Source organism: Alosa pseudoharengus, unplaced genomic scaffold, assembly GCF_046254945.1.
Source record: "Alosa pseudoharengus isolate Yale_2024_CS ecotype anadromous, Long Island Sound unplaced genomic scaffold, YU_APseudo_1.1 YU_APseudo_1.1_scf_10, whole genome shotgun sequence".
Classification (NCBI taxonomy): domain Eukaryota; kingdom Metazoa; phylum Chordata; class Actinopteri; order Clupeiformes; family Clupeidae; genus Alosa; species Alosa pseudoharengus.
The window spans coordinates 11,941,434-11,964,266 of NW_027468565.1; the positions used below are offsets into that span (position 1 = coordinate 11,941,434).

The window sequence follows — 22,833 nt, forward strand, 5'->3', positions numbered from 1 at the left end:
GTAAATTGAGACATGGAAATATAGATTTCAAGCTAATGTGGACTTGCATAATGTAGCTAGCTACTTCTGATAGGGGTCCACCAGTAGTCATTTGAGTGGTCTGTATGACACTGGGAGGTGCCTTCAGTGTAGTGTGCACCACTATATTCCATAGATACTGACCTCTGGAACACCATGCCCTTCTTTTACAGCTGAATCCCAATAATATCTTTTAAGAACTACATCTACTGGCTGCAAATAGGAATAGCAAAAGAGAATTTGGGGTATAAAAACTCTTGATATTAGTCATCCATTTCTCCCTCACATTGAAGGAGGAAAGATCATATGGGCTTAAATTGGCTTTCTATTGCATTGGGAAAAGTACAACTAAAACCGCTTTTTTTTTTGCAGAACCAAAAGTTGCTTAATCAAGCCAACTATCCTAAAATATCACCACTCGTGATGACTCTTGTCCAGTCAGAAATCAATAAGTAGTTTGACTGGAACTAACTGTTGTACTCTTTAACTTTCTCATCATGTTTCGCTTCCCTTTGGGCAGGGAATGAGGATTGCACACTTCCCTCAAACATCAAACCACTTCCATATTTCACTAACTCTTTGAGAGAGGTCCATAAGTATGTACCCGAGCTCAGTGGTGGGTTAAGTGTATAACACATGACCAACTGTTATGCCTTGAGGGTCTCAACAATAGCTGGCACTCAAAAACTGATAGGTTGATAAGATAAGAGGAGGGTGGGAGAGAAGAAAAGAAAGAGAGAATGTGTGTGTGTGTGTGTGTGTGTGTGTGTGTGTGTGTGTGTGTGTGTGTGTGTGTGTGTGTGTGTTTGTGTGTGTGTGTGTGTGTGTGTGTGTGTGTGTGTGTGTTTAAAGGGGGTGGTCTTAGTGTGTGTGTATGTGTTCTTGTCTATGTGTGTGTGTGTGTGTGTGTGTGTGTGTCTCTGTGTGTGTATGTGTGTGAACGCCCTAGCAAGTATCAACAATCAAGTCCCCCCTTTCAATTTATCTACCCTCGAGGGACTGGCAGTACAAGTAGTCTCTCCTTCACCGTGTTGAAGATGGAGAACAATAGGTAAAGTGCTGGGGAGGAAGGCATTGTGTAAATGGGACCACAAGGGAGAACATCAGCAAACTGGCGTCTGAGGTGCACTTGCTCCCACATACAGATCCCAGCCATGGAAGGATCTGGATTATAACTCTGGACTCTGATTCAGCCTCAGACTTTGTGATGTAAGTATTCTACAACTTAATCTTATTTCTTAATTATTGATCTGTGAGTCGAGTCACACAACACATGGCATCAATAATCACCCTGGGGAATTTGAATAGGGCAAGCAAAGGTATTGAGAGAGGGACACAAGAATTGTTGTGACTGGTTTACTTTTTTCTGCACAGAGGAGAGGGCTCTTGCTTCTGGAGTTCGACAAAAGGGCCCGGTGGAAGGTCCACAAACATCAGCTTTCAATGTCTGAAAGAGGTCTGATATAGAGTTGAATACATGCATACTCTCTGTGTGAGCCGACTGTATGAGTCAGTTATTAAACTAGCCATCTGTTGTATTGTTTTCTATTTTGACTTGTAAATCAGTCAATCATGTCATAGCATTTTGTATTGTTTCAACTGTGACTTTAGGAACCATTCAGTCATATCCTGTAATGTGAAAACACATTTTTGTGACCATTTATGGCAAAGTCAGCTTACTGTTCACTGAATACTTGATATCTTCCTATATAAATATACTGTAAATCAAAATAAAGTTATTGAAGGAGGACAGTGAATTACAGACAATTTAATTGTTTTCTTTTGGCATGTACTCTTATCTTTAAAAAAAGCCTCTGCTGTGTTTATGGGGGTGCATGTGTGTCAAAGCTAGCATGGTTCTTGTCTACTCGAATAGGTTTGTTTCCTCAAGCGCACTAGAGTGCTTTGTCTCTGGTAGCTGCCTGTTTCCTTCCTCCTGATTGAGACGGGGTACTCTGCGGGGAACAGGCGAAGAACATGACCTGCAGGCAGAGTCGTGCGTAAAACCTTGGCAAGATTGTGGTGGGGAGCCTTTACCCAGTAAGCCAGAGGCCCGAGAGAGGGAAGGAAGGGATCAAAAAAATAACGAATGAAACGCAAGACAGATTGCTGGAAAGTCAAACAGGTCCAGATAACCTCTTACTCGACTAAGTGTGAACACTGAGTGGCAGCATGACCCTGTCAGCTGAATAAATATGACAGAATTTAATGACTGTATATGGAGTATCTCAATATTGCAGTTTGATTTCACATTAATCAACTAGGTCTTGTATATAGTATATGGATGTGATAAAGCCACTGTGGATGATGATAATCATCAAGTTGTGCTGTTTCTAGACTTTCAGCTCCCAGTGTTGTGTTGTATGCAGTGGTTGTTTATGTGAATATCTATTTGGGAAAGAATGAACACATTACAAATCTCCAGATTTCCAATCCATACCATTTTAATCCCATAGGCAATTCACAATTTATGCAAGACATTGTCTGTACCCTGTTCCATTATGATTAAAACCCTTTATCAGTCTTGAATGCAGTTGTTGCCTCTCCACAATACCACTGACAACAGGGCAAAGCATTGTAACAGTCTGGATTGGCAGTTTGGATTACATTCATGTTTTTGGAGTGAGAATACGTTGTTGCTCACTGGTGCAATGTATATATAAGTATAGTATTAAGTATATATACTATTTTGATCCCATAAGGGAAATTTGGTCTCTGCATTTAACCCAATCGGTGAATTAGTGAAACACAAACAGCACACAGTGAGGTGAAGCACACACTAATCCCGGCGCAGTGAGCTGCCTGCTACAACGGCAGCGCTCGGGTAGTAGTGAGGGGTTAGGTGCCTTGCTCAAGGGCACTTCAGCCGTGCCTACTGGTCGGGGCTCAAACCGGCAACCTTCCAGTTACAAGTCCAGAGTGCTAACCAGTGGGCCACGGCTGCCCAGTGTGAATAGAATAATATAATATAATATAATATAATATAATATAATATAATATAATATAATATAATATAATATACATTTAATGTCCCCCTGGGAAAATGTGTCTCGGACTCAGCACAGCATAACCCTGTGATAGATTTACAGCGACAGGTACAGTTTGGTGCTGCAATTGCCCTGTGTGGAGTGGAGGTGGCCGAGGTGTCAGCATGAGGATATAGGCGGGGTGGGGACGATGTCCTGCTTTCAGAGAGTGGGCGTCCTGGCCTTCTCAGCACAGATACAGGGCAGGATGTCAGGGTGGGGGTTCCGTAGGGGAAAGGCACTTGGGGCCGATGGGAGAGAGAGAAATAGAGAGAGATTTACAGCTTCTGCTTCTAGAGTGAGTGTGTGTGTGTGGGGTGGGGTGTGTGTGTGTGTGGGGGGGGGGGGGGGGGTGAGCTGTCCTGAAGATAAAGACAGGAAAGAGCTCAGGGCTCTGGTGACACAAAAAGATTCTGAAGAACTCCCCAAACAAATTCTCTCTCTCTCTCAATCTTTCTTTCTCTCTACCTCACTTTCTCTCATGCTCTCTCTCTCTCAATCTCTCTCCTTCTTATCATATAATAAATGCTAATAATGCTCACCCATTGGTTAGCAAAGAATAGAGTTTTCTGCCGGTATAAAGTAAATTATAGTGTTGTCTGGTGCATCCTCAAAGCCCTGGCATGAAGCCCATACAAGTATGTGACACCACTCACAGCTATTTGGTTGAGCACTTAAAGGCTTCACAAACCAGGATGAAAAGTTAATATTTCTGCCATGTCATGCTTGTAAACCAAACCTTACTTTCCTTAAAGTATGCTGATGTACACTTGTCACCAACAGAACATGTCCAGATTGGTATAATGGTCCAACACAACCCTGTGTGAAGTATCAATCAGTGTACTGCACTCTAGTAGCATGAATGAGCCACCACGTGCCATCAGGGTATCAAGATGCTTTTTTACAAAAGGTCTTTTTTGTGACAGTATAGCAAAATGTGTGAACCCTTTATTTGTGTGTGATATGATGGTACCCCATATTCTTGATTTGGTATGAAAATTATCATCATTTGTTGTTTGTTGCCATGAGTGAAAATCTTGAATAAATTATTATGCCCCATTACCTGTGTGTGCTATTATCATTACCCATTTTTCAACTTCATCACAACAGTAAAAATGCAATAACAGGAGAGAAGAAAACACCAAGCGTGACCAGGTCTTGGCGCATCAGGTTATAATCATGTTATAACAATGATTTGATCCTAATCAACATATAACAATGCATCTGCTTGTACACTTGCACACTTGAACATCTGCGATGGACTTTGGAATTTCCGAGTGGGGAGTGAGTCCAGTCAGATGCACCCAGCTTACCGGGGGCTTCGCTATGAAGCCGCAAAACAACTGAATGGGAGGAAGCGCTGTTCCCTGACTTTTTCCTCCTGTGAAGGCGCATTTCCTTTTGTCGCCTCAACTTTGCTCATCTGAACCAGTGAGCGTCAGAGTCAGTTTCAACCCAAAATGGATACTCTGCTTTATGTTCTACTGCTAATACTGCGTTTTTCTGACACACGTGAGTTATATTTATATGTCGGTGCTTGTTTGTTGAGTGATTTTCTTGTTGTCTGTATGTTTATTGATAAGGTTACATCACAAAAATAACATTATTTTACTCATACTTAGTTCAGCAGTCAGCTATATGCTTTTAAGGTCAGTAAAGTCCATCAAGTAGAGAACTAGGCTATTATTCTCAAGGGTAGTCAACATGTACACGAGCTGGCAAACATATTAAACCATGGCACAACACACAAGAAACCGTCCAAACCATGTAGTAGAACTTGCCTGACATATAGTTTTCAAGAGGCGTGTTGGCCAGCGTTATCCACTGATACAGTAGTACTGTGAAAGTCTTATTTGTTGGTAGCTTAACGGCAGCGTTTGTTTTTGTTTTTGCACGCAGTGAGTTTTCTTATTGCGCACACACCGAAAGGATTGTGCCTGTCCCGACTAAACACAGGCGAAATTGTCTACCTCGGCGTGTGTGACAGTACCAGCCCCGCTCAGCAATGGACTTGGACAGACGACATGAAGCTTTACCACATAAATTCATCCAAGTGTCTATGGGCAGACGCAAGCGGGGCGCACTTTGGGGCTCGCCTGGTCAGTCTCAACGACTGTGGTAGAGCACCTGCATGGAAATGCTATGATGAATGGGGGATCTTTGGGTTGGTGGACAAACCGTTGTATCTAAAGAAACAAGGCATACGAATTGTGATCCAAATGAACCCTCAGTATTCCAACTGGACCAGCCTTGACGTCGATCAATCGGGGAAAAGTATAATGACACCCCTTTGCCAAATAAAAGGTGAGTGAAGCCAACGTTTACTCATTCAGACAATTTCACCACTTCTCGGTTATACGTAGGCCTCTGTTACAGACACTGACACTGTTATATCAGAACACATTGGGAATACACGTTTGTGTTAAACAGGCTAGGCCTATTTAATTTCCAAACGTTTAAACGAGTACTAGCCTACAAGGGGAACTGAAAATACCTAAATCTCTGCATAGGAAAGCAGAGGATGACACTCCTGGTGTCAGTTTCCTTGCACATTGTGTTCAAGGCCTCCGTCAGCCGTCACAGGAATATCGTAAGCACTGGTCTTTCCTGTAAACTCTAGCACACGGCGATTGGCCGCATTATCATCAGACGTGCATAGACATTGAAAACAGTTCTTCTTGCACATTTTGTCTTTATGCCATGATGTCTGCCTATGATGTTGACGAGGCACCATAGGGCCTTTGGCAACACAAATACAGCAGTTGCATTTAACGGACTATTCCACACAGATATTTCCTACAATTTAAAACTCTGGCAATGGCATATGTTCCATTCAAATTCAAAATAGTAGTGACACCCTTAATACTACCATCCATACTATACCGCCTATTCTTTAAAAATGATCCAATAAACCAACAATTATAAAATTGTATAGGAAATGTGAAAGAAAATAGCATTATTTGCAATGCTTCCACTAGACCATTGAGTCCATAACACCTTTCTCTTTACAGGTCTCACAACAATCTCAACATCCACATTCTCAACAGCATATAATTCTACTGCTTATACTAGCACATCTTCAGAAGGCACTGAGACATCCTCCAATCCAATATTTATTACAAATACAAAACATGCTGAGAGGACTCACACAGCCACACAGCAAATTACAACATTAAGAGTCCCTGTGACTGTTCAGATCAGAGAGGTGACACACTCCAGTGATAGGGCGAGGCCTCGGACCAGGAGGATGTTGGCAACTGATCTCAAACCTGTGTCCGGACCAGTAACCCCGAATGCAGCTTTAAATAGAAGTGACAACACTGTTATAGGATCGGACCCTTCATTTACTGAAGCCGGACGCACAGGGGATGGAACAGACTTATCTACAAGCTCCTCCACTGTGTTCCACCACGGCTTTGGGGGGGATGAAACAGCCTCATCCGTGGCCCTTGCCTCCCAGACTGAATCTGACGGTGTTCCGGAGATGTCAGCTGCATCCAGCACCCTCACCACAGGTGTCCCAACCACACATTCCCACATGGATGCCACCAAAATGTCTCCCCTCACATACTCCAAGTCTGAACCTGTTTCCTTCAGTCATAGCTTGGCGACAGACTCAGTAACCACTAAGGCTCTGACAACCATGCCACCTGAAAGCAGCCCACCAGCTGGGGGCGGAGCACAAACTGAAACTGAGTCATTAGCGACTACCTCTACCACAGTTTCAGAGATTACTACAGGACTCTTCACCACACCAGCTGAGTCAACCATGACACCCAGACCCCCTCTGACCACTAGAAGAGTGCCTCTAGTAGGAACTCCAGGCACTACAGCCACAGCGAGACTGTATACAAGCACTGCTACTCTGACCACTGCTTCAGATCCCAGCACCAGCAGTCCACCTGCATCCAGGGCTACTCATTTCCCAAATCAAGCTACTGAGATCCCAATGAGCACTACTGACCACATCACAACCACGATTCAGACAACCATCGCAGCTACTGAGTCATTTACAACTACCGTTAAGCCACACCCATCCACTGTTTTGATAACCACATCCACAACGATGACCACCACCATGGATCACACCACCCCAGACTTAACTACACCCACTACGACTCAGGCCACAACTACTACACCATCAACTACAACTACTGCTTCAACAACTCTGACGACCACAACATTTCCAACAACCACAACCATAGCCACAACACAGCCGGTGAGTACATCAAATGCTTAGCTCACTGATAATAGTTTCCTGAGGTCAAACCGTTTTACCTTGACTTGAGCTACGGTGAAGAGTAACATGATTATTTCACATGTAAATCTCAGACTTAAATGACCACTTAGAAAAGGGGGAATTTGAACAAATACAGACTGTGACTAGGGTTGCCAAATATCTGATGTGTGTGTGTGTGTGTGTGTGTGTGTGTGTGTGTGGGGGGGGGGGTGGTGGTAATGATATAGGCTGTGTGTGTGTGTGTTGCAAGATGGATATCAAAATACGTAAAATAGTGCATAATTTTACAAAATTGTCGGCCCGTTTACTAAATTGTGTCAAATGAGTGCACTAAAATGAGTGCACTTACTAAAATGAGTGCATAATATACTACATTCTATGCACAATCTAGTAAAATGAGATCATAATTAAGTAAAACGAGTGTACAATTTGGTCAAATGAGCACACATTCTCATGATATACAAAAAAAATAAAACAATCTTGCAATGACGCTTCCAGGGCTCCATATTGAATAAATGTAGCCTACTAGCCTACTCATTTTCTATCCAGTGCAAAACAAGAATAATTTTGATGCAAAAAACACTCAGGCCTATGTGACTCACAGTGGCTCAAACCAAAGGTGCATTATCTGCTAAGATAGTGATGACAGACAAACCAAGAGGAATAAATGACAGCAGCAAGGTTTCCCTTATTTATCTCATACAAATCGTGCATTCTTCGTTCATAGTCTAACTTACTATACTGATCTGTCATGGATTTGCACTGATGGATTCCCAATAATACAGAAGAAAATGCGTTCTGTATCAGTTAAATATGGAACACATCTTTTTCCTTTCAACGATTCCGTATTTTATGGAACGGTTGGCAACCCTAACTGTGACGTAAATGCAGACTGTAACGCAAACCATTACTGTCCCACACCACATACTTGTTGGAGATTCAGGAAGAAGTTGCTGGAGCCTATTGTGAATGGTTTTCAGCTGCAAGGCAGCCAATCAGCATGAAGCTAACTTAATTATTCATGTGGGTGCCAGATAACCATGAGGTGGTGTTAGATATCTGCTGAAATGGGATCTGCTTGGATCCCCAGCCTAATAGCGTTGTAAATGGGATTATAAAACAGCATCTGAGCATGCTTTTGACAGACCAATATTCTATTCCTTCTATGCTAACATCACTGAACAAGGTAAAATACCCAGTTCATCCATTCTATGTCTTCAACAATGATATGAGGATGAACTACAGTGTCCCCAAAATTGGCTGTGTTAAACTGCCAAATGTGAATTGTGTTTTTGTGAGATAGTGGTGGAAAGCTGGGAGGGAATTGTTATATCTGACCCAATAAATTAGGAACACCATGACAGGCTTACATGTATTTCACATGATCCTCACAACAAAGGTGGGGTGTAGTGATAGCAACCATTATGCCATTTTAGATCAATATTATGATCACTCATGCTAAAACACAGAATTACCCCATGGACTCTATTTTAAATGGTGGGAAAGTATAAAGTCTATCAGCAAGCAAAGTTCTCATGCAAGAACTGTAGCTATGGTGTGTGGCATGTGGGAGCATTGCTGACTCATCAGTGTTTGCATTTAAGGTCTAGCCATGGTGTATAATAAGCAAATTGATTGAACTTATTTTTTTTTTAGGTTTAGTCAGACGTAAGATTTTGCACTTTACCCATAAAATTAGTGCCTCAGGTATTGGTGTAAAGAAAAAGGTTATCCTAAATATTTCCTTTGGTTGATTTCAACATGTGAATTCAGGCAGTTCTTCATAAAAACATTATTTTCATGTTTTCTGTATTTTTCTGTTTCAATTGTAAAGGAGGCTACTTAAATTATCCCAGTACATAACATCATTAATCTTATGATATCATAATACTGAACGTTTATTTGAAATAGAAAACCTCCAAGTTGTTAGGTAGAATCTGATTTTAAATCCCAGGTGATCTCAGTTTTCAGAGAGGCTGCAAGTTAGCATTGTCAAGAGCTTGCCAGTCACTTTGCTTAACGCATCAGTTACTATTGAGTGCATTGCGCTCTCTTAAAATTATATACACCATAATTAATTTACGGATTTCCCGTTTCATTGTCGATGTGACAAAAATAATAGCTTCAGGGTCCACCACCACCAGATTTTTTTATGCAAATGTTTTTATTCATTAATAGACATATCACAGACAATAAATAGTCTGACTTCCAGATTAGAAGTAAATGAAATATTAGACAAAGCATTTGAGAATGTGGCCAGTGTTGATAAAGTTCGTCGTTTGAACATGAATTTAGTTTTCACATAACCTTGCTGTCCGGCTGGCAGCCAAGCCCAAGACATTGTGTATCAGAAAAAGCCCCCATCAGGAAGGAAAGAAGGGTGGGGTGACGGGAATGAGAGGGACTGCTCAAGGTGCTGGTGTCATAGAGTCAAGTGAAAGTTTGGGACCATGAACCTTTGGGAAACATTCGATTTATCTCTTTGTAATTAACCCTTGACGAAGTCATGACAAACACTGAGAAAGGATGTTTTGCACGCATGAAGGATGTTTTCCACCACGAATTATTCTAATCGCAGCATAATTGAAGACATTTTAGATATCGAGATTGAAAATTTGGATACTATTCAAGACTTTGTCATTGTCCAGGAAGTGTGAAATTAGGGCTGTGTTCAAAGTGGAGGACGAGCTAAATGACGATGTGGGAATCAGGGGATGGAAGGCTGCAATCTCATCTCAGATACGCTGTCATTTATTTGGATTTACACCGAAAATTAATGGGAATAAATAAAAAATATGACCCAGTTTTGAGCTACTGACTATCACTTATGCTATGCTGCGAACGCGAAAAAAACACCGAAATGTTGACATGGAACGTATTATATTTTATGATTTTTATGGTGTGGAGTCAAGTCAAGGTTTGTCAGAATATTTTTAAAGCTTTACTAGGAGCTATAGTTTGCATTATCATCGCGAATCGTAATGTCTATTTGTGTTTTACTTGCAGCCCGAAACGACAGAGGCAATCAGATGTTGGATAAATAGCACCGAAGTCAGTGCCAGCACTGATGGAATTGAGTTAAAACTAACCACCATCCGAGAAGGTTGCAACTTCAGCGTATTTTATAGCAGCGTGTCTCCTAAAACGGACTGCCATTCGACGGGAGATGACAATAAACATTTTCAGTGTCTACTTAATGATCTTAATCCTGGCACCCTTTACCAACTGGAAATAATTTCAAAGACTGACGGAGAGCGAAAAAATGTTTCAGCGCAAACAGGTAAGCATGGCAAAATAATTAAATATATTGATAATATCTAATAATATCAGTTAAGGTTGTTCTAAGGACATTCACTGACGACGAAATGTTAAACATGTATTTAGTGTCATAGAGGATAGCCTACTTACCACGAATAACTGGATATCGTTGTGATGTAGCCTAGAACACGAAAAAGTGTTTTTTGTTAAAATATAGGTTTCCTATTCACTGTGACTTATCATCGCCTAATGTTTTCATTTGTCATTTCATCTAAGTTGAAAATATAACAAATTACTATAACTGATATTACACCAGTCATGGAAAGCCACAGAGATAAGCTTTCAAACTGGCAATACTTATTTTGAAAATGAGCATAAATATTGTCAATGAATGCTGTAGCTAAGATTGATATAAATGCATTAGCAATGGCATGTCTGTCATCTGTCCATGAATGGAGAATATTTTACCACATGTTGTATTGTTTTGTTAGAGTAACTTAATGATTGGAGTATAGCCTGTCACAAACAAGTTGCACACTGCATGCAACCACATAAAACTAAGGTTATCTGGGTTAGAGTTGGAGGGTAGGATTATTATGTGTAGGATTATGCAAGTGTCTGCTGCCAAGCTACCCAAAACTCTATGCATGCATAGCTTCTGTGAATCATTGGTTCTATTTATGTTTAATTGCACATTGAATTACTGCGCCAGCACCAACAAAATTATCATATTCAAATTCTATAAATTAAATTAACATGCATTGTCCACTGCATTTATTAAAAAATAGATGTTATTTCACTTTAAAAAAAAGGGAAAAGGGAGACCCAAAGAGAAAGAGAGAGGGGCAGAGAGAGAGAGAGGTGCCTTGGAATCTAGTGATGGGCTTTTAGAGTTGGTAGAGCAGAGGTCAGCAACTGGGCTTCTAATCTGAAGTGTTTGTTTCCAGAAAGATCTCCCTTTCCCCAGTCATTTCCCCCCTCTCATTGTTACCTCGTTCCAACGGATGCAATGTTTTGTTTGGTGAGGCAGATAGATTAGATAAAGAGAGCGAGCGTGAAGTGTGCACTCCTGCCAGGTCACTTCTTTCTCCTTTTTGCACCTCCTTCTGCACACCTCTAATCTAGCCAGCAACAGCAGGGTGAGACTCCTTTGTGACTATTCATGAAAAAAAGATGAACCATTGAATAGTCTCTAATAACAAATACTATGTATGATGAAAGCAAACACACTGTGCATAGGTGAACATATGTGTCTTATAACAGGCCAGCTCATTAAACTATTCAATCACAGGCAAACTTCTGAGCAAAAAAAACCCCAAAAAAAACAACAACTCAGTATTGTTCCTTCTGCTTGATGATAGCATTGGTAGGACTGCTTTGCTCTCCCAAGCCCCAGGAGAGGAAGCGGTCAGAGAAAGGTAGGGTCAAGCCGTCGAGGGGTGAGGGACGCCATTTTCCCCCCTCCATCCAATCTCTATCCCAGGGTCAGGGCTCGCTGTCCCCCCCCCCCACACACACACACATACGTTACGCTATGCCTCCCCACAGAAGCACTGTCCATTCTCTATAGTGGCCAAACAATCTTATCTGGCAGAGCAATCAGCCTGTGCAGCTCCAGTCCACAGCCAAGCACAAAGAAAGGAAGCTCAGGCCACTCCAGGATATTTTTTAAACCCAAGTTGTTGTGTAACGTTATGAAGTGTACTCACAAGGATTTACATAACTCCATAGTGCTTACAATTGGTGGTCATCAACATTGACTTTCACATTTATAACAGTTTGCAATTTGAGTTCTAGTCCATTTTTGTGGATATTTGTTGGACTTTCCCACAACTGTGCCTGAAATTCACAACCTACCTACCTACCTATTCATTGCTTTGATTTCTCCCTTTAACAACTCTACAGGTTTGACTCATCTGATGAAATGAGTAGAGTGAAGAAAGAGTCGTCTCAGACAGTGACCTCTCCCCTGTTCCCCTCAGGTCCAGATCTGCCCTCACACGTGGTGGTCGAGCCTGACGGAGATGCCACGTCCGGGCTGCGCGTGCACTGGTCCCACCCGCGCGGCAGGGTGGACTGGTATGAGCTCAGCCTGGTGGACACAGGCTCGGCTGTCCGCCGGGCCACCAGGGTGATGGGCACAGCGGCGCCCCAGTCCGGCTTCACTGCCCTCACCCCTGGAACTCTCTACACCCTGCGCTTGCAAGCTCTTGCTGGGGACAGACTCTCTGACCCGGTCCTCCGCAATGCTGCCACAGGTACAGCAACCTTGAACTCTAGCCTGCAGGTTTGAAAAACATAGAATGAAGCCTGTCATTAGTTACTTAGTCATATGTACTGTACTTTCATAATAGACCTTAATGTAAAACATAGTTTTCAATGAATGTGATTGTGTACATATGTAGTAGCTAAAATGTGGATGCCCTTAATCAAGAAAAACTTTACTGGGAATATGAAGTTTTATACTTCTGTTTAAATTCTTTGTGCCCTTTATTTGTGACAACATTTCTGTGTATTTTGGGAGATAATTTTCATTAATCACATTGTAAAATCAGTTAAAAAAGTCTTTGCGCATAAGTAGTGTAAAGCCTGCCCCACAAGTCTGTTTTGTCTCTTTATTGTTGTCAGCAACAGGATGCTATTCTAGACATGAGCACTCACACTGTCTACTCAGTGGCTGGAGAAGCCAGACGGGTGTGTCAGTACACTGCAGAATCTACAGAACTACAGAAGTACAGAATCTCTTCCAAGCCAACACACTTTCATTGTTCCATTGCACGCTCTCATAGAAAATCTCATTTAGATTAAATAAATTATGTTCTCTATTTAAGATTAGACATAGCGGGAAGAACTTCTCTTTCATGTTGTATTCCTGTGCCCTGGTTTGATTTTGTTCCTACTCCTGACTTAACATAGCCTGACGTAGTCATACTCAATTCTAGTCAGAATTTGAGTCTGATACTGCTGTTGATCGTTTTTTAAAGTTATTGCACTGTCAATAGGCTACAGTATGTTGTACAACTGACGCGATAGAGAAATCTAAATGTAGCCTAGGCTATAGCTTCTCTAACGACAACAACCTTTTGTGTTTACAAAATCAAACGAAGCACACTCAGGTGACGTGATAGACTAGGCACTGTTACTCATCTGTCCATCATTGAATAAAGCCCGCTCAGACAATTGATTGGTGTGAACTGCTCTGGTTCGGGCATAGTTGCTTCTCAATGGAACAAGTCCAGGTCCAATTTCCCAACCTCCCATTTTGTGCTGGCTTCCAGACTAGATTTCATACGCATCTCGTTGTTCTCTTTTCCAGCTCCGTCGGCCATTACGGGACTGAAGCTCATTGCGTCCTCTAGAAACTTGGATGTGTCTTGGCAGCCTGGTCCTGGTCGGACAGAACATTTCCGGGTACTGCTGACCGAACAAGAGAGTTTGGTCCAGAATGTTACTCTGGCCAGCGGCGTGAACTCCCATACCTTCAATGGTGTGACTCCAGGAACTTTGTTCAAAGTTGCAGTCATAGCCGAGTCCATGGGGATACAAAGTGATCAAGTCTCTAAAGAGGTGCTCACAGGTAAGAGTAAAATCACACATCTTTCTCGAGTCAGTTAAATGACCTGACCAGCTGTAGTCTAAACTACTCACTGACAGACATACATTACAATAGATTACATTGTACATAGTGTCATATATAGATATACATTAGTCCACACAGTCTTGTGACCTTTGACTGACCTCTGTTCTTTTTCTCAGCTCCATCTGCCATTAGTGTCCTGAAGCTCTCCGCGTCCTCCAGCAACATCAGTGTGTCTTGGCAGCCTGGTCCTGGTCGAACAGAACACTTCTGGGTCCTGCTGATCCAAAAGGAGTCTCTGGTCCAGAATGTCACCCTGGGAAGTCAGGTGACCTCCCATACCTTCACTGGTTTGACCCCAGGAACTCTGTACAGAGTAGAGATGGTGGCTGAATCGATGGGGATGCAAAGCAGTTCAGTGTTCAAGGATGACTACACAGGTGAGACACATACAAAAGCAACCTGGGCCAGAGTTGTTCTTGATCATAAATGAGTGAACCGTTTGCCTTTGGAGTTAATATTTATGCCGTTGGATATCACAGCTAAAAAAAATAAACCACAGCCAAGATAAATGCACACAGACAAACATCATCAGAACTGATTTTTGGGATGTACTGCACCACACTGAACTTACTGCACTTAAAGGGGTGCTTGATGGTTACAAAGTGTTAAGAGAGAACTGAACACTGTAAATGGTGAATAGTGTAATGCTTGCAAAAAAATCACTGCAGCCTGCAGAAGGGACTAGTCTTCTCCTACTCCAAAAGGGCCTTTGTTCTCACTGACCTCTATTAAAACTGGCCATGAAAGTGTAGAAAGGAGAAGAAGTAATGTGTATTGTCTCCCTTTTAATGTCCGACATCCTGTGTTGTGACATGCGAGGGGAAGTGGGCAGCCCTTGCCCACCCTTGCCCGCCCACCCTCGCCTCGCTCAGGGGGTCGGGTGCAGGTGTCAGACCACGCCGGGCACAAAGGGAGCGTGTCTCGCCAAAACCACTCTGCTCTTTTGTTTGACTTTCCAACCCCCCCTCCCCCCATCGAGCAACAACCCCCCACCCCCCAACGCAGCCATTTTTATCATTCTTTCCAGGATATTTTTAGCTGTGAAACTCCTCCCTTCCCTCGCTGCAGTGACTGACAATGAACAAGCAACATCCCAGGGAATCATGTCCCCCCCCTCCCTATCTCTGATATCATCAGCCCCCACCTGTATCCAGTTTTTCCATCGTCTATTCTTTGTAGGAACTCTTTAATAATTCCATGTGTACGTGAGCTGGTGCACATCTGAGAGTCAGTATAGCTTTGATGAAGCTTTCACATGTGTTAGTATTTAAAAGGTCATAAGCCATCATGTTATATTGTGCATGTGAAAGATTTAGTCTGGTAATAATAATAGCAGCAATTTGATAAAAGATATATTGACAGTGTATTTGTAACAGACATGGGGTTTGGGTTTCTTTATGAAGTTTACATTTCAAACTGTGACCAAGTGGTTGACCTCTATGCAGACCTCTATTCATAACATGGCCTATACAAGCCTATGAGTAACACTAGACACTAAAAACCATCCCATGATGCTGAATTTGACTGGTTTCCCTCTCAGCGCCTGCCACTGTGTCAAATCTGCGGCTCCTGAACAATGGCAGCCAGGACAGCTTGAGAGCGTCCTGGGACTCGGCACCAGGCAGTGGGAAGTCATACATGGTCATCCTGTCCAGCCCTGGCCTGACAAAACAGAGACACATCATCAATTTTACTAGTACAGATTGGATCTTCACTGGATTGATCCCTGGGAAAACCTATTACGTGTCAGTTCAGACACAGGGCAAGTCCAGGTTGACCAAAGAGGTCAAAGCCAGTGGCCAAACAGGTGAGTCCACTCTTCAGTTGCTCTCCCAGAACATTCTAAATGACTCAGATGATACTGCTGTTTCCCTTGTTGTTGAGTTGTTTCTATTGTTAGGAGTCGCTTTGGTTAGAAAGTGTTAGCCAAATATAATGTAATGTTATGTACTTACATATTGGTACATGGTTTAGTATGACAAGTAGTATGATTATAGGTTGACTATTTCATGACATGATGTCATGGTAGTTTGTTTCCATTTTAATGTTAATTTCAATGTTCATTTGCTTGAACTGTCAGTTTTAGAAGTTAATGAAATAAATACATTCTTACCCCTCACCAGTACCAGGGAAGGCTACTCAATTGGTGATGGAGAGGCTCAATGACCAGAGGAGTCTGAGGCTCTCGTGGGCTCCCCCTAAAGGGGAGTGGGAGCGCTACCGTATCCTGCTGCTCAACAGCTCGTCTGTGCTGGTGAACAGGACTGAAGGGAAGCCTGCACGGCAGTGTGTGTTCCCCAACCTTGTCCCAGGCAGGCTCTATAAAGCTGCTGTCGCAGTGGAGAGTGGCCAGCTGTCCTCGACTGCGTTCACGGAAGCCAGACTAGGTACATAATATGAGCATGCATTAACTCAATAACCGTTAGACTGTTAATATCAAGTCAATATCGACATCTGATCAGACTGAATGAGTAAACATGCCAAATTAGAAATCTGAGTGATACTTAATATGTTGTTTTGGTCTTTGAGAGTGATATCTTTGCATATTTTCCCTTCTTGTAGATGACCTGAAAGTTTTCCATCACCTGCTTCCTTGTATTAATCAAAATTAGTTACACTCTCCTCAATCTATTTCAGCACCAAGGCCTGTTCAGAAGCTGACTATCCACCACAGTGACGAGACGTCCCTAGGGGCTCGGTGGAGCCCTCCTGTGGGAGAATGGCAGAACTACACTATACTGCTGAAGTTCCAGGACTCCGAGGTGGCTAGGAGGATGCTCCATGCCTCCCTGACAGAGTGCACCTTCAGTGGGTTGACCTCTGGGCGGCGGTACAGCATTGTGGTGATAACAAGGAGTGGAGACCTTAGCAACACTGCATCTGTGACTGGACAAACAAGTGAGTCATGATATTCAAATGCTGTTAGTAGATTTTGTTAAAAATAAAGATTTATTTAATTTTTAAATCTTTATTAAATAACAGTTATTTCTACTTCTGCCTATTACCACAGATTACTTACTGAATTAATAGGCATTGCATCTCATGGATTTGTATCATTCAGGTGATGGGCTGATTTAATAGTGTTCGTACAAAGAAATAATTACAATTCTGTTTCTTCACTGTGTGTGTATGTGCGTGCGTGTGTGTGTGTGTGTGCGTGCGTGCGTGTGTGTGTGTGTGTGTGCGTACTTGTTTATGTCCAGTGCCTGCTGAGGTCACCAGCCTGCAGGTGAACAACGAGGGCCGCACTGACAGCCTTCTGACCAGCTGGGAGCGTGCGGCAGGAGAGATCGACTCGTACCGCATGCTGCTCATCCACGACAGCATCGTTATCAAGAACGAGAGCGTGCCCGCGGACACCTCATCCTACCACTTCCAGGTTCTCAAGCCGGGCGCCCTCTACAGGGTGGTTGTGACCACTGTCAGGAATGGCCAGTCCTCCAGACAAACTATTGCAGAAGGACGCACAGGTATGAGCAATACTGGGTCTGTTCTGCCTGTGGTTGAAGACATGGCCAATTCTACTTCGTTTTCTCCTTGTTTTTGTTTACGATTTAGAAATGATGCAAATTATTCCCAGATGAATGTTTGTTTATTCATTTATAAACCTTTTGGTGGGTCCTTATAACACTTTGTATGTTATGTAACATGTTTATCTGTCATGGATGCATACCTGATTGGAAAATGTTAAGTCTTTCTTTATCCAAGGCTGAGATATCTCTTTAACTGGCCAATTTTTGATTGATGTCTTCCTTGAGAACAGAACAGAACAGAATACAGAGATATGAAGGCTCTTTGGCTGTGTGTTTTGGAAAATTTGGGAAAGGGGAGGAGGGGTCCACAGTTCAGGAATGTGTAAGCATATTTCTGACAAACAGAACTGGAGTAGAGAGAGAAATAGGAGGAAACTACAGGGGCAACTTAAATGCCTTAGAGTAGACAACGGTCAGACTGTGGAGTTGACAGCAGTCATGTTTTCTCTGGGGTTAAAAGGAGTTCGGATAATGTCGCTGGAATGCTGCCGGAATTTTCAGGAAGCACAGAGTATGCAGCACAAAATGCCAAGGTCTTTTTATCGAGGCTTCCTGTTGTGTCTATTGTTTTTTTGCACTGAGGAAGGATGTGATATTATTTTGAGTCATTGTATGCCAGAGACTGTTGAAAGTTTGTTAGAAGACCTCATCTTTCTTAGGTCTGTGTATTTATTTATTTGTTTGGTATTTGTCTCATTCTCATGTATCTCTCTCTTTCTCTTTCTCTCTCTTTCACTCCTGTCTTTCACCTTCTGTCTCCTTCTCAGTACCTGCTGCTGTCCAGAAGGTAACGGTCAGCAACAATGGCCGAACCGACTTCCTCAGCGTGTCCTGGTCTCCATCGCAAGGGGACGTTGACAGCTACCTCGTCACCTTGAAGGACCGAGACCGAACGATCCACTCGGCTGTGGTGTCCAAGTCGAGTCCCGAGTGTGTCTTCAAGTCGCTGGTGCCCGGGCGCCTCTACAACATCTCCATCACGTCACGCAGTGGCAAATACGAGAATCACACCATAGTGCAGGAACGCACACGTACGTCACATTATTAGGATAGCAATTTGGCTTTTGGCTTATTCTATTGACAAGAAATAAAACATTTTTGCATTTTATTTTTTCAAAAGCACAAATCGCTTGTGTTTAACAGACACTGCCATGTGGAATTATCACTAGTTATCAATCATCTTTCTGTCACTAGCCACCGCTTCAATAACTCGTTGTCCTGTTGCTTCCATGGTGTCCACCTCAGAACCCTCCGTTGTGCAGATGCCATCCGCCATCCACGATGCCCGTGACGACTACCTGAAAGTGTACTGGGGCCACGCTGCAGGGGACTTTGACTTCTACCAGGTGGGCATCAAGCACAACAACAACCTCATCCAGAACCAGACGGTGGCCAAGGGCCAGAACGAGTGCGTGTTCACTGGGCTTGATCCTGGACGCCTCTACACCGTGATCGTCAGCACCTGGAGTGGGAAATATGTGTCCAGTGCGGCCACGGATGGGAGAACATGTGAGTGTTCTATATGTTTTATATAGGCCAGATCTGTTTTACTATACTTTGAGCTGCCTGCCACCATTGCTTTCCCTCTTATTTACATACACACACATAAGCACACAGTGTGTGCCTCCACACACACACACACACACACACACACACACACACACACACGTACACATGCACAGATGTATACACATACACACACACATGCACGCACGTACACACATACACACGCACGCACGCACATTTAGACATTCAGACATCCTTGGTTTTATTGCCCACACTTCTACAGAGTTTTTACATTGTTCAACATTCAAATGGAAAAACATATCCCAAAGACAAATTGTGGGAAAGAAAATACAATTAGATAAGTAAATACATCATCTCACATTTTCACATGACTTCCACATGTAATGGCGTACGCTAGCATCTGAGGTATTCTCTCAAAGTTATAGATATTTCAGATATTGATGAAGTTGATATGTTTTCTAGCACTCACCCTACTGACCTCGTCCCTCCCTCTCTCTCTATCTCTCTTTTCTCTCTCTCTCTCTCTCTCTCTCTCTCTCTCCTTCTTCAGTCCCTGCGGTGGTGAGGTCTCTGACATTAGCCGGCCAGGGCACCGAGGAGCTGCGTGTGACCTGGGCTCCGGCACCTGGCGACGTGGACCACTATGAGGTCCAGCTGCTCTTCAATGACATCAGGGTGTTCCCCCCCACCACGCTCAGCAGCACCACGGCCGAGTGTCTCCTCTCCTCCCTCACACCTGGTCGCTTATATAAGATCGTGGTGTCCACCTTCAGTGGTCCCAACCAGAAAGCCAAGTTCATTGAAGGCAGGACAGGTGAGGCAGTCAGAACCTGTCCACTAAAGCACTAAATACTAAACAGAGAATGCACTGTATGACTCAGTGCTTGACTCTTTGCCTATTTTGTACATAGACATGTTAAAGCTACATTGTGTAATTTCATGGGTTAATTCAATCTAGCGTTGAGATGGTATATTGCAACAGACTACAGCTTCCCCACACTGCTAGCGCGATTTACTAGCTACGGAAGCCGCACCATAAATGTCCTAGCTGACGTTACAAGTTGTCATACACTACTTTATCGAGTTTTCCTTCTCGTAATGAGGTTATTTTAGAAAAAATATTTGTAAATTGCATTTAGTAATTTAGTGAAACTATAGCTCATATACTTCACGCAAGATGAATAATGTCGTTATGGATTTGTTATTTTGGCTTATATTCAGCGAGCAACTTATCAGTGCTAACATTATTCAACAATACTGATAAGATATGTAGTTCAAGATAACGCTAATGTGGTCTTCTATCTCCGTACGAAGACTCAGAGATCATCAGGTAGCCGCAAGCACATCTCTGTCGTTCGGTAACTGACCAACAAACGCGAAAGGCAGAGCTAGAATTTCAGGTATGTCCCTGCTTGGCTAATGTATTCTAAAGATGGAAGCCGAAACTGGAATGCCATGGAAGCCATACAGGCGATTCGCTCATATGTATTTTGAATGGCAGATTCTACGCTTATGAGAATACTTTGATTTGTTGGTGGAAGTAATTACACATGAATGAGCACATATTTTTGAAAGAAAAAATGGGGTTTTGCTAAGAATCAACCCAAAAAACTACACAGTGTAGCTTTAAGAAACATCATTGTGAGTGCCTGTGTTATATGGCAGCTACAGTAGCTAGAGAACTGACACTGAGCACTGAGATGCTAAACGATAGAACTTATTTTCTCATAAATAGATAAAAAGTGCCTCTATTTAAGTATTAGTTTTTGCAAATTTAAGAAATATTAAAAGAGTTGCTTAGCCCATTGCTAGCTAGTTTGAGCCCTGACTGTGATTATCTTCATCAGTGCCCAGTAAAGTTAAGAGCATCCACATCAGTAACGAGGGCCAGGGCACGAGCCTGAAGATAAACTGGACGCCGGGGCAGGGTGATGTGGACAGCTATAATGTGTCTCTGTGGGGCCCTGGCCGGCAGCCGGACACCAGGGCCCTGCCCAAGCATGTCAATCAGCTCAACTTCCATGACCTGCAGCCGGGCCAGAAGTACTCCATCACCGTCCAGTCCATCAGCGGCTCTTTGCTCAACAACAGCACAGCCACCGGGCGGACCAGTGAGTGCTTTGTAGTCTGTAGCATGTCAACTTTTGCTGTTCCTCATGTTCCATGTAGTCTAAGTGCTTGACAAGACAAGAAGATACAGAGATTTGAGATGCATTGAGTATTTCTGATGTATTTGTATTCATGTCATGGAAAGGGCAGATTCAGGTGTACTATTCTTGTATATTTTCAGGTGTAATATTCTTGTTACAAAGAAACATTTTCACTTTCTCTCTCACAATCTTTCTTTTCCTCTCTCTCTCTCTCCAGTCCCACCCTCTGTTACAGCCCTGCAGGTGGATAACAAGCACACCACGGGCAGCTTGCTGGTGTCGTGGCAGGCCGGATGGGGCGTGTTTGACGGCTACAGCCTGCAGCTGCTGGACGAGAGGGGCTCGCTGGTCACAGTCAGCTCGGAGGGCGCCGGCTCCACGCAGCACCGCTTCGACCGCCTCACCCCGGGGAAGAAGTACCGCGTGCTGGTGCAGACGCTCAGCGGCAGCATCCCCAGCAAGGGGGTGTCAGCCGAGGGAAGAACCCGTACGTGGCCGCCTGCTAAATATCTCCCTATGTTTCCATGAGTTCAGCTGAGAACTGCTGAAGCAGAAGTCTAAGGGTTCCTATTTCTGTTACACAAGCTGTTATTTTTACTCTGGTCTCTAGCTGGAGGCAGGATGTAAAATATGTATGAATTGTATATTATAGGTAGATTAATTAATATTGTATAAACTACAAACATGTATTTCAGCTATTGATGGGTACGGAGCTGTCTTGCTTATCACTTTCATTTACATTATTATTGAACAAGTTGCTTTGATAAAATGATCTGGTAAATGAACACGTATGAATGAAAGTAGATCATGTGTTCTATGCTGTACATGAGAAGACCGGGCGTAGCCTTCAGAGTGTCCGTTTGTGTGATTCCAGGTCCTGCAGCGGTCAACGACCTGTTCATCAAGGCCAACAGTACCAGTAGCCTGTCGTTCCACTGGTCTCCACCGGAGGGTGACTTTGATGGCTATGACATCTACCTGTATAGCAGTGATGAGGTGCTGCATGACCGCAAGAATGGCGAGGCCAAGACGCTGGAGTGCTCCTTCCAGAACCTCAGGCCAGGGGCACTGTACAAGATGGTGGTCCTGACCAAGAGTGGAGACCAGAAAAATGACTCCTCTATCTGGGCCAGGACAGGTGAGATCTGGGCAGTTCCAGCGTTATGGATGTGACAATTGGACTCATATTGGTAAACAAAATGCCTTAGAGTGGGGGCAAAATTAGTATCAGTGAATTCATTTGCATAACTTTTAATGCAACCTCTGTCCTCTGAATACTGAGAAATCCTCAAATTTCATATAATCAATTTCATCTTAAGAATACAAGGCATTTTATCAGCATTATGGATGTGACATGAAATGGACACACTTTTGTGAGAGATTACAGGTTTTCTACAAACTCTGTGAATTTTGAAGTAAACTGCCGAAACTATGATATATG

At 43.1% G+C, this 22,833-nt stretch overlaps 1 protein-coding gene and 1 long non-coding RNA gene across 2 annotated transcripts in view; both read left to right on the top strand.

Annotated features, from left to right (window-relative positions):
• Window positions 1–812: 812 nt before the first annotated feature.
• LOC143139605 (uncharacterized) lies at window positions 813–1,785 on the top strand. The gene is made up of 2 exons (XR_012990441.1): window positions 813–1,227; window positions 1,393–1,785. It is a non-coding gene; the product is annotated as an uncharacterized LOC143139605 (long non-coding RNA).
• A 2,649-nt stretch (window positions 1,786–4,434) lies between these two features.
• Window positions 4,435–22,833, top strand: part of ptprbl (protein tyrosine phosphatase receptor type B, like) — a 31,201-nt gene continuing 12,802 nt past the window's right edge. The window contains exons 1-17 of the mRNA XM_076263652.1: window positions 4,435–4,556; window positions 4,944–5,348; window positions 6,056–7,263; window positions 10,291–10,564; window positions 12,525–12,800; window positions 13,859–14,119; window positions 14,299–14,559; window positions 15,723–15,989; window positions 16,306–16,569; window positions 16,820–17,080; window positions 17,386–17,652; window positions 18,483–18,746; window positions 18,961–19,224; window positions 19,793–20,056; window positions 21,090–21,353; window positions 21,610–21,879; window positions 22,267–22,530. Of these exons, the coding sequence (XP_076119767.1) occupies window positions 4,505–4,556; window positions 4,944–5,348; window positions 6,056–7,263; window positions 10,291–10,564; window positions 12,525–12,800; window positions 13,859–14,119; window positions 14,299–14,559; window positions 15,723–15,989; window positions 16,306–16,569; window positions 16,820–17,080; window positions 17,386–17,652; window positions 18,483–18,746; window positions 18,961–19,224; window positions 19,793–20,056; window positions 21,090–21,353; window positions 21,610–21,879; window positions 22,267–22,530 (5,386 nt within the window). The 5' untranslated portion in view covers window positions 4,435–4,504. The remainder of the gene's footprint in view (window positions 4,557–4,943; window positions 5,349–6,055; window positions 7,264–10,290; window positions 10,565–12,524; window positions 12,801–13,858; window positions 14,120–14,298; window positions 14,560–15,722; window positions 15,990–16,305; window positions 16,570–16,819; window positions 17,081–17,385; window positions 17,653–18,482; window positions 18,747–18,960; window positions 19,225–19,792; window positions 20,057–21,089; window positions 21,354–21,609; window positions 21,880–22,266; window positions 22,531–22,833) is intronic.